The 12,259-nt window shown below is 43.8% G+C and overlaps 1 protein-coding gene across 14 annotated transcripts in view; it reads right to left on the bottom strand.

Annotated features, from left to right (window-relative positions):
* LOC135486361 (microtubule-associated serine/threonine-protein kinase 2-like) overlaps positions 1-12,259 on the bottom strand; it is a 123,174-nt gene that overhangs the window by 8,619 nt on the left and 102,296 nt on the right. For 11 of the 14 annotated variants that reach the window (XM_064769090.1, XM_064769097.1, XM_064769092.1 and 8 more), the window contains 15 exons: positions 12,106-12,184; positions 11,488-11,666; positions 10,554-10,604; positions 4,584-4,659; positions 4,054-4,263; positions 3,671-3,769; positions 3,349-3,475; positions 2,824-2,963; positions 2,492-2,607; positions 1,913-2,087; positions 1,123-1,295; positions 941-1,011; positions 705-821; positions 469-579; positions 17-241 (listed from right to left, as the gene is read on the bottom strand). In XM_064769090.1, the coding sequence (XP_064625160.1) occupies positions 17-241; positions 469-579; positions 705-821; positions 941-1,011; positions 1,123-1,295; positions 1,913-2,087; positions 2,492-2,607; positions 2,824-2,963; positions 3,349-3,475; positions 3,671-3,769; positions 4,054-4,263; positions 4,584-4,659; positions 10,554-10,604; positions 11,488-11,666; positions 12,106-12,184 (1,949 nt within the window). Of the gene's footprint in view, positions 1-16; positions 242-468; positions 580-704; positions 822-940; positions 1,012-1,122; positions 1,296-1,912; positions 2,088-2,491; positions 2,608-2,823; positions 2,964-3,348; positions 3,476-3,670; positions 3,770-4,053; positions 4,264-4,583; positions 4,660-6,526; positions 6,548-10,553; positions 10,605-11,487; positions 11,667-12,105; positions 12,185-12,259 lie in introns of all 14 variants that reach the window. The other 3 variants (XM_064769093.1, XM_064769091.1, XM_064769094.1) reach the window with 3 other exon arrangements.

The raw sequence follows: 12,259 nt of genomic DNA, 5'->3' as shown, positions 1-12,259 counted from the left end.
ATCTTACAGAACTTACAGTCAAAATAACTTGTGTCCTCCTCGTTGTCCAAGCTCGGCACAAACTCAGCCTTCTGCCTGAGGAGACTATCCCAGTCCAGGCCGTCAAAGAAGAGATGCATCTTCACCTCCTGGGCTCCTCCCGTTCCAAGCCGGTCAATGGGATTCTGGTTGAGCAGACGTGCGATCAGGTCCCTGGCATCGTCTGGTATTGCCCAGTCTTCTTCTGGCCATTCAATCTCATCTGCAGAGGATATGATTCATTAGAGAGGTTCATTGAAGTTTCAAGACAACTGTTGAAGTCAGCCAATGTACAGCTCCCCTCTACCTTTGATTAACTTGATCCAACACCTTAACAAATGTCTTAAGTTTGATAGCACTAGGAGTGCTTAAAAAAGTCGAATTCCTTCAGTGAAGCACTGTTGCCTGGCTGAATGATGAATTGACGGGCTTCCAACAATGAATGCTTACCATTGATGACCTGGGAGAAGAGTTCCTCAGGAGTATCGCCGAAGAACGGTGCACATCCGACCAGGAACTCGTACAGGATGATGCCGAGGGACCACCAGTCAACAGGTTTACCTGCAAGACAAAGGTACAGTCAGCTGAGAGAACAAATCCTTCAATATGACTGTACAAGCCAGAAGCATGATGCGCTTGTATTGTTGTATTCCAATATTGGTTATGAAACGATGAAGACAGCTTACCATAGCCCTGTCTGAGGATGACCTCTGGGGCGATGTATTCAGGAGTGCCATAGACTTGCTTATCACGGAACTGCTTGCAGTCTTTGTCAATTGACCCCTCATAGAGATTGGTGGTCACTGAAATATAAAGAGGGCATGGTAAACAACATTGAATGATAGACAAGAATTGGTGATTCGGTAATCAAATCATGCATAAAATCTCTACTTAATGAGTGATTTGTCTGTGGAATACTTACAGCTCATCAATCCCATCTTGGAGAGTCCGAAGTCTGTCAGCTTGATGTGGCCCATTGACGTGATCAGTAAACTGCAAGATGAAACAAGGAGTTAGTTCCTGCCTGCACCCATCTCACTGAGTTACACTACAAACTACCCTCAACTACTCAACGGGAAGAAGAAATCACACTTCTCTGCTTACTTGTCAGGCTTGAGATCACGATGGACGATGCCATAGTTGTGCAGATACTCCAATGCGAGCACCGTCTCAGCGAAGTACATCCTGGCCATATCGACCGGGAGTGGACCCATGTTCTTAAGCAGCGTCGCACAGTCTCCACCCTCTACATACTCCATCACCATACACAAGTGTTTCTGAAATAGAGAGGGTTTTAATCAAAACCAGCACTTACATTCTGTAGCAGGAAGCAACTAGAAGCAATGCTCCACCTTAGTGGGAGGCTGGACTATCATAGGGTTTGATCCTATTCATATACAATGATGTAGAGAAGGAGTGAGGTGTCTCTTTTCTCTGGTATATATTGTAGATGATTCTTAAATCCCATGTAAGAAACCCCTTAAATGTCATCGAGGATCAATTCCTCTGTGACTCTGTACAACCACATAATCCGGCTAATGCTCACAGTAATGACACTCATCTTATAATGTGAAAAGGAAAGTAGTTATCTGCAAAATGTCACTGTCGGATTTACCAGCACCAGTACCAGTTAAGAAGTGCCAATTTATTTAGAGAAACGGATCATATTTTTAACAATCTTTCTGAATCTCCTAAGTGCTAGCATTCATTTTTCACCAATGAGACAGTTCTGTGATTGAAACAAACCATTGTACTGCTGTCACATTGAACATCATACATGTAGTATTGTGCTTCAAATCTAATCATCTTTCAATACTTTCAAAACCTTTGCACAAAAAAAGTGCCTTCTGAGGCAAAGAGTCCATCAATAGCTTGATCCCAAGGTGACCCTTACCTTCGTCTCGAAGCTGCAGTACATACTGACAACAAAAGGATTGTCAGCGAAAGTGAGAATGTCGCGCTCGGCAAACACTTGCTCCACCTGATTTCTAAGCACCAAGTTATGTTTCCAGATCTTCTTCATGGCAAAGCGTTGGCGACTTTCTTTGTGTCGCACCAGATAAACAGCACTGGAACATAAAGAAAGAATCACAGTGTGGAGCAGCTGCGTTAATGTCAAGTTGGTATTGTGGCAGAAGAAAACAAGCGCTACAGCATTACTTCATGATGTATTGTGAGACATCGTTGCCATGCCTTACACTGTAACTGGCTAGAGAAAACATTATAACAGATACTCCCCAACACACTCCAAGGCCAACATCTCATTGCTGCCCAGATGACCTTGGTGTCACCAGGATGAAAGGACATCTCAGCTCTGATTGACTTCTTCAACCAACAGGTACCAAAACCACAAATTGTTCAAACTGTAACAGTGAGTATGAAAATGATGCTGTTTCCTTGCTAGTCTATCTATGGCTTCAGATTGCACCAGATCCCTCATAGCTAGCCTGGTGGTATCACCGAGACAACTCACCCATAAGCTCCGTTACTGATGAGCTTGATATTGGCAAAATCCTCTTCGTGTGGCGGTTTCATCTTCAACATTTTATGGACATCATGGCTAATGCTCTTTTTATCACTTTTATCACCCTGAAGCAACAACAATTACACATTTATTGGATGAAAAAATTTCTGAGTCCAAATATTTTTTTCACTTTTTTTTCTGCTCAAAATGAAGAAACATCAGTCCAAAAAAATGTTGGCTTTGAAAATTTTTCCGAATTTTGAACTTATGAAAAAATTCAACTCTGAAGGACAAAAAAATTTCGAAGTCCAAAATGGAAGTATGACACCATTGTCACTTACATCTCCGTCTGAGCCTGAATTAACGATGCCAGAGTCACCCGTGGCAGCAGTAGCTCCTTCTAGTGGCGGATCCTCTAATGAACCATCTGATGACGACACGCCACCTTCTATTTCACTCTGTTTAGCGATCTCTACGATGTCTGAAATGGAAAAGATTACATTCACGACATTATCCTGGAAAACTGACATAAACTTCCACATTTTGTAAACAAGATGGCGTGGTGGTTTCAGTCAAGTGTACAAGGTGCTTCAGTTACAAGAAGTTGAACAACTATCTTACTGGAGTCTGAATGGTACCATGTGCTTCAGTTACAAGAAGGTTGAACAACTATCTTACTGGAGTTGGTACCATGATCTGTCATCACATGGCTGGGACAGAGTTCCATCAAGTCACCAGCAGTGCTATCATCTTGAACCTTTGAAACTGCTCCATCAGATCGGGTGATGGCAGGTTCCCCTGTCATATGAGCTGATACACAACCCTAAAACATGCTACAAGTAGAGAGCAAGTAAGATGACACCTACCAGCTAGTGGGTCTCTATCAAGGCCGAGTTTGTTGACGATGTATTGTGGAATGTCGGTTTGTATAGTTTGCTTTGCCTGGCCCTCGGCCGCCTCCAGGAGGTGGTAGAACTCCTCGGGATCAAACTCCTGAAACACAACAAATACTCACAAGGTTGAAAGATGGAAAGACACAAGTGGCCTTCCACCCTCAGACTAGACCCCAGATACGCTCACGTTGGTCCAACTCTAATCCAAGGCTTGACTTGACACTTCCTCCCAGGTCATGTGAGTCCCCTACTCTCTAACCTGAGACGTTTGAATGAAATCCTCTTCAATACTTACAAGGCACTCAAGTAGGCGCGCTGGCCGCGAGATGATGAGCAGAAACTTCTTGATCAGCTGTAAGATGTGCATGCTGATGGTGGGTGACTTCTCTTTGGCCTGCAAGGTAGAGAAACGAAAGTGATCACTGCCAGAAAAATGACCAACAACACATCTCTAATCCGTCTTCCAACTCTTTTTTCAGTCAATATCGTATTTTAGTCACGTTTCACACTCGTCTTCTCCCCAGTAACTTCTGTCTCAGTCATATCCAAGTCTCAAACATCCGTACATGACTTTCTTAGCCAGAACCAAAGTCTCAAACATCCGTACATGACTTTCTTAGCCAAAACCAATCAAGTGTCAACTCGGAGCTCATCCTTAAGAAAGCCTCCTCTACTTACATCAATATGAAGTCTTTCCAGATTCTCTGTCAACTCATAAAAGTAAGCACTCGATATCATCTTCTCTTCACTCTTCTGTAAACAATCGCGTGCCAGCTCAACGATTTGGTGGTGGATAAACCGGTAGATGCTGTCCGATTCCTCCACCTGCTCATGTGACCTGTTCATCTCAAGAAAGTTCTTGAGTCTCTCCTCCATTTGAAGAGTGGCCTGTAATGAGGTGACAAGTAGTGTGTCATCAAACTGAGTGGACATGAATATCACACGAAATCTTGGTATCTCAACTCATTTCAATGGTATCAACAGATACATTTCCATCCATGCATTCTTGGTTTTGTTGGAATATACGGCTAACCAAGAGCAGACAACCTGCCGGGCAGAAGGTACTCTGATAGCCTTGGGATAACAACACAACTGGAGTGTGGCTCCTACACTGAACACTAAAAAGGTTCAGTTAAGCAAATTTCATTTTGGGAAATAAAAATTGACATTTCATTGAAGAATCAGATCAAGATTGTGACGTTGCCTACCTTGGGAAACCTCTCCTTGTAGACGTTGTTCATCATAATGATCTCACTGTCTGACACCGGTGACCGCCCGGGACTACTATAAAAGGCAATGCTTCATATGAGAATCAGCAGGAAAACAGTGAAAGGCAATGTCAGCATTTATCGGTTCAACAGCTCGCCATTCAACAGGGGAGTTGGAATGAAGTCTCCGTCACCCTCAAATAACAAGAGGCCAAGAATTCAAAACCATTTGATGAATTCTTTTCTTTGAGGGGTGTGGTTCTCAGGCCAGCTGTTGAGAATGATTAACCCATGCTGTTTATCATCATCTTTACATAATTTCATATTACGTGCGGCAAAATCAAGAAATAGAACAAAAATAGACAAAGCAAGAACCATGAAAAAAATCAGAAAATTGTAATGCACAGATTTCCAGCACAATGTCTTACTCAATAAACAAGATGACAGGAAGCCTGAATAGTTCATGCATGGTTACTAGAGAGATAGACAACAGATATCAACCAAATCTATCTCTTTAGACAAGAAAGATGCCTCAGGCATTGAATTACAATCATGTCTCTTAGCACTAAGCAGTAGAGTCACTGGCCAAGATCTAACAGAGAATGATCTCTCAAACACTAAGCTCACTACGACTCTATTTTTGGTGTCTGTTTGTGTTTACACATCTAAGAATTCATCTCACTGCAGATATAGACAGTAGAAGACTTCAGCTTTAATCAAAGGAGCCACTCTCTACACAGATAGCAGCCTTCATCTCTCAACATGAGACACTTGTGTCATCAACATGCCATCATCTGTTCTGTCTCGGTCTCTACATCTACAGATAGATATCTAACATCTAAGAGCTGAGGGGGAGGGGATGAAAGGAAACAGAAATCAGTAGTCATCACACTGAACTTCATCTGGTAGAAACAAAGACACATTAGAACTTCTTCATGTACACAAGACACATATCATGTATACATGATGTACACTGTGTATTCTGCTTCACTCTTCCCTCCACACTTGGAGGAGCTATCCTCCACGGAGTGTTCATCCTCCAAGGTGGGATGAGCATTGGGTGTTATTGGCCAAATGGCCTACTGCTAGCTAAAGTAGGCCCCATCAGTAGGCCCCATCAGTAGGCCCCATCGTCCCACATCAGTGGGATGCTGGGGCAGCTTAATATGTTAATAGAAGGTGTGTGGGAAATGAATAGATGTGAGGGAAGTGATAAAGGACAGAAGGTGATAATCTAACACCTATAACATGATGTTGGGATATGACTTAAAGGAAGGAAAAAAGGAAAAATGGCCAAGTAAAGAGAAACTAAAGGGTAACCCAGAAAATATCCAGAAACCTTAAAATACCCTGTGTACTACTAAAAACTACCCAATAGGAGGAGTAGAGTGGATGACTGCCGGCATAAATCTAGAGTGACAGAGTTCCCATGTAGAGGGCGATGATGCATTCTAGAGCGGCACTCTATAGATGAATGCTCTAGCTGCATTTAGTGATGACAGGCAGTGAGCCATTGTACTCCCACTGACAGATCATGCACAAATAAAGTAGTGAAATCATAGTCTGTTACGAATTCCACTTCAATATGAAGTGCAGCTAATTGCCTCAAAATTTCAACTTAAACTTTCCATGCAAATTTGAACATAAAATCATAACTTGAAAGTAATAGTTAATTTTACTCGTTCCTTAGTCAGACTAACACAAGTAAAATTGGTCATGCAGGTTTTGGAGCCTATTTGATCAAGTGCACTCAACCTCATGCTCCTTATTCCCTCATCTCAGAAGACGATGCCCACTACAAATCTCTTCTCAATCGCACCAACACTCAAACCTAGTGTTAACCAAACCATTTTGGACTTGGACAAGGTCACTTTATGAGAGAGTTAGATTTTTGTGCTTTTGTAACAGAATATGAGTTGATAAACTGCTGAACGAATGCTTACTCTAAAGCAAGCCATGAGAGGCTGAAGGCAGCAATATGAAAAAAGAAGAAAGACGTGTAACTCACTGAAAAGCAGACCAGAGTAAACAGGTGACAATGTCAAGGTCACTGGCAACTGAACTCTGCCATGGACAGGTGTTACTCCTGACTGATGGATGGCAAAAGCAAATCTAGAGTAAGGTCTGCCATGGACAGTAGAGTGAAGGTTGCCATAAACAGAAGCCACTCTAGAATGACGCTTGTCATGGATAATGGCCACTGAAGAGCAGCATCAACAATGAGAGCCATCCCTCCAGACTGACGTCTGTCCTTGGCAGACCTTACATCAGGGTGGCACCTGCTTGTGACAGCCCTCACCCGGGAGTCTCCACCCCAAAGCTGACCTGGAAATTGTCACTTGAACATAACAATTGATAAAGCAATATAAACATAGAGCAGAGAACGATTGGCAAAGAAAAGACGTACAACCGTGAGAGGTGGACTGGCCACTGCATGTCATCAATCAAACTGAAGGCAACACATTGACACAAATCAAACATCATCACAATATGAAACACCAATGAAACACACAAGATTGGCCAATCTTTGGAGGGGCAAATGGCAGACCATGTGGTCCTGTGTATTGCCAGGCTCCCCAACTCAACAATTCTGAGGAGGCCCTCAGGCATCTGACTGGGGGGTGAGTGTAGGGTATATCATTAGATATGCATTGAAACCTAGACAACTGTAGGACGTTGACATCAGTACCAAGGGCCTGATCAGGGCAGGGTATTAGCTGGACATGTGACCCACTCACTAAAACATCAGCCTGTATAAATATAACATCGGGGACTTGGTCCATTCATCAGTCTTGAACAGGCAGGTAGATACTTCATGACTTTAGAAAGTTCTCAATAAAGTCATTAACAGTACCGAGTCTCAGGAAATGTGTCCTTTCCGCTTAGAATCATGTTCAACAAACCTGAGGAAATAATCCATCAACGCTAAAAACCAGCCTCACCCCATCCTTGGTTGGCTGTTTCAGCGAGGTTCCCATGACAACAATGCTAATGTATTAGGGGACGGTATGATTGTGTGTCAACACTAATTGAGAGGATGTCATGCCAGGAAATGCTCGGGGGGGGGGACGTGGCAAGGAGGAGGGAGATGAACGAGAGTGTTACATGAGGACTTCGTGGCAGCAAGGCAATATGATGATTCATGCTCTAATTGTCAAAAACACACCTTCTCATAACAGCTCACATATCTCAAAGACAACTTTTTCTTCATTTTTCATGAACACTTGAAGCACATAACGTGTCTAAGTTTGTTGCCGATACTGAGATCTGGGTTCAAGATCGCCTATTTACTCTCACGACCCGAAGGGATCTAGTGAACCATTTGCTGATTTACCAATACCCTGTGAAGCCACCCAACCAATGAGCAAGACCCACTTGCACAAGTCCATCAATCCCCCATCCCCAACCAATGAGCAAGACCCACTTGCACAAGTCCATCAATCCCCCATCCCCAACCAATGAGCAAGACCCACTTGCACAAGTCCATCAATCCCCCAGCCCCAACCAATGAGCAAGACCCACTTGCACAAGTCCATCAATCCCCCAGCCCCAACCAATGAGCAAGACCCACTTGCACAAGTCCATCAATCCCCCATCCCCAACCAATGAGCAAGGCCCACTTGCACAAGTCCATCAATCCCCCAGCCCCAACCAATGAGCAAGACCCACTTGCACAAGTCCATCAATCCCCCAGCCCCAACCAATGAGCAAGACCCACTTGCACAAGTCCATCAATCCCCCATCCCCAACCAATGAGCAAGACCCACTTGCACAAGTCCATCAATCCCCCATCCCCAACCAATGAGCAAGACCCACTTGCACAAGTCCATCAATCCCCCATCCCCAACCAATGAGCAAGACCCACTTGCACAAGTCCATCAATCCCCCAGCCCCAACCAATGAGCAAGGCCCACTTGCACAAGTCCATCAATCCCCCATCCCCAACCAATGAGCAAGGCCCACTTGCACAAGTCCATCAATCCCCCATCCCCAACCAATGAGCAAGGCCCACTTGCACAAGTCCATCAATCCCCCATCCCCAACCAATGAGCAAGGCCCACTTGCACAAGTCCATCAATCCCCCATCCCCAATCACCAACACTGTGTCTTCCAACCAGCACTGCTACAAGTGTACATTTGGCAACATCTTCAGACACATTGATCTCCCCAACTCAATAGATCACACAAGCAGCCAATTTGTCATGCCAGGACGTGATATTGATCCAAGTTTGCTTATGTCAAGATAAGTTTGCCTGGAGCCGAGTGGGTCGTAGGACACAGAGCATGTTTAGCAAACACTCAGAAGGAGATACAAATATCAGAGAAACATTTCTCATTTCTCAAGGAAGGACATGTTATTGATCCAAGTTTGCTCTGCGCTTAAAGGCTCCTATATCAAGCAGAGACTTTTGCTTAGCTTGGAGTCGAGGCAAGCCCAAGCCACAATATCAACAAAGACATTGTTAATCATCATTCATGACCAGGTGTCTGGTGGTCATTTCCCAGCTCAACAAACCAGCACATCTTTCCATTCCATCATCTGGGGCAGGGAACAAGCTTTAGGTTGCCATTCTTCACAGGATCATTCATATTCAACACACATGATCAATTACTGGCTGAACAGGCCCCATGTAATTGGTCAAACTGGGCTGATGGAGACAGGCTTATCATGGGAAAGAAGACATGAATTCACTCCACAGATTCTACTGAGCATCACTGACAAGACACAGGCTGTTTTCATGCAGAAAGACACCTTCAAGGAGAAGCTTTTGTACAGTCATGTATGTTTAAATGTACCATTTAGGCTTAAGGCATCTGATCACAGAGACAAATACTGAAATATGGCCATTTAGATTGGGGCAATGACTCGATAGTGCAGACAGTTACACAAGGAAGCATCTATCTTCGTTACAAGAACAGGCCATGATCTGTCATCAGAAAAGATGCCAGCAGCTTACTCAGAGGAGATTAAAGTATTAGTGACCATGACGTGTTGTGTATGATCATCAGTCAAGAGTCAGCTGTACAGACGTGTTGTGTATGATCATCAGTCAAGAGTCAGCTGTACAGACGTGTTGTGTATGATCATCAGTCAAGAGTCAGCTATACAGACGTGTTGTGTATGATCATCAGTCAAGAGTCAGCTGTACAGACGTGTTGTGTATGATCATCAGTCAAGAGTCAGCTGTACAGACGTGTTGTGTATGATCATCAGTCAAGAGTCAGCTGTACAGACATGTTGTGTATGATCATCAGTCAAGAGTCAGCTGTACAGACGTGTTGTGTATGATCATCAGTCAAGAGTCAGCTGTACAGACGTGTTGTGTATGATCATCAGTCAAGAGTCAGCTGTACAGACGTGTTGTGTATGATCATCCGTCAAGAGTCTATTGAGCTATAAAGACATCCCATTTCCTTCATGACAGGTCATGTGATTGTAATTAGTGTCATTAACATCGCCCCTCATGTCCTCATTAACATCGTCCCTCATGTCCTCATTTCCATTATCAAAGTTCTATTTCCATGACATAAGCATCAACCTGGATTAGGATAAGTGTGTACTGCAGTGTATCTGTACATGTCTCCTATTGTTCGCTTGAGGTGAAGTGAAACAAGCCTAGAAAGCATTGGCTGGGTTTCTGGGGCACTATGCAGTCAGGTTCACCTGAGTTGAGAAGGATCAGCTGTACATTGGATAGGGACAGCCATCTATCAATGCACAGGCAACAGAGTCAACTCATGGCAAACTTGTCTATACTCGGCTAACTCCAATGTAAGGTACTCAACAGTCTAAAAATGTAATCACTGATCATCAGAGATGACCGTCCATAAAGGATGACTATGTGAGTTGTCCAGGCAACGCACATTAGTCGTGCTAACAGGCAGTGGTTTTGGTTGTGTCATGTGTTCTCCTTACATTGGAGTCATGGAGTAACTATTGATCTAATCATAGTGCAGGCTGGTACTTGCCTGACCGGGAAAGGACGGGTGGATGGTGGCAGGCTCAGAACTCGACGTAGCCTACCAATGACAGTTAGAAACTTAATCTAGGAATCACAATCGTCAAACGCATCATGTCAAATACTGATTGGTGTGGAACCTTTAACACAGACACTGCATCAGCCTCTGCTAATAGGACCCCCTCAACCAACAGAGGTGTCTCCAGCAAAGAGTTTTTACTTTAATAAATCAGATCACTGGTCACGCACATCACAGAATGAGATCAAATGAGAGTAAAACTTAACGCATGCACAAATTGCCCGCCTCAAGTTAACCCTCTTCCTGACAAAATACAACACGAAATCATAAATAACTCTTTCCAATAGCATTCGAACCTGAACTTAACATGTGAAACTGTATTCGTTGAAACATGAGAGAATCTGTCACCAATTAGAGAATGACGTTGGTTCCTCATTTGATTTTGCACGGTAATGAAGGGTTAACATAAGACCAGCTCAACTATGTAACTGAAATGCTAATACTGGTGTGGATGCATAATTCACCACCGACTGTAAAAGGCAATGATGGTATAGAGGTTTGAATGGATGTCGAGGCAGCTACACCCAGCAAGAGAATCAATACGCTCATTCACAGTCATGTTAGTGCTGGTTGTGAACGCTGCAGGTCAGGAGAACGATAGTATGACACGCGACTGTTGCTGGAACAACGACAACAACGAGACAAAGCCTTCGTTCAAATCAAGTTAATCATTAGAAAATGGAAACATCGCCAATTAAAACGTCAAGTTCCCAACTGGGACAGCTGCAATATGGACTGATACATGTGTAATCTTGCAATAATGCATTTTGAACGTTGAGATTTTGTATGTCTTCTAAATACTTGACAACGCCAACTCGTAATGAACCAGCAGATTAATGTGATTATAGACGACTAGAGGGCGTACCTGAGACTGCGAGACCGCGGTCTCATCATCGGCGACTTGCGGCCATCCTCGTCTATTCCTGGGTTACTCTCGTTGCTACTGAAATGCTTGGTTAATATGCGTAACTCGTCAGCGGTTGGTTGAGACGGCAGCTGATGTAGTTTCTCCTGAGAGGAGCACTGCGACTGGAAGAGAAATGCCTTTTATCAAATAATTCCACAACTGTAGAAGGTCATCTTTGCGCTCACAGCACAACACACAGAGAAACACATAAATAACCTTAGATTCTAGACAGCCACCAAAAACCAAAATGGCCGATAGATCACAACCTGGTATTGAGTTTTATGAAGGTTTCCCTCTTCATTCAAAATGTGACCCATCACAGCAAAACCAGGCGCATGTCGCTCCGAGCTTGGCAGGTTGAGACGGACTGTCTGTTCATTTATCTATTGTCTGCCTTTTGTGAAATATGAGCACATCAATTTCTTCCATTATCTCCTGGTGTCATTTAGGCTTATCTTCTGTGCGACAAGCGCCTTGTTTCGCTGTGACGGGTCACAAATGACTAAACCTTGCCTCACCAAATACCTACATCTTGACAGGGTCATCGCCCACACAGACACCACGTTATAGACTTACCGACATATTTGAGCTTGGTGTATTCGTTCCGTACCCTGATGAAGGGAGGGAGGCCAGGGACCACCGTCGGCCATCAATCCTGAAAACAAGCACGACACATGCATCTTCGACTCATCAAGCATATAGGACTTTCTCGACACTGAAGAAATATGAT

This window comes from Lineus longissimus, chromosome 4, assembly GCF_910592395.1.
Source record: "Lineus longissimus chromosome 4, tnLinLong1.2, whole genome shotgun sequence".
Taxonomy (NCBI): Eukaryota; Metazoa; Nemertea; class Pilidiophora; order Heteronemertea; family Lineidae; genus Lineus; species Lineus longissimus.
The sequence above is the reverse complement of the archived record's forward strand: the minus strand, read 5'-3'. Positions and strand labels throughout refer to the sequence as shown.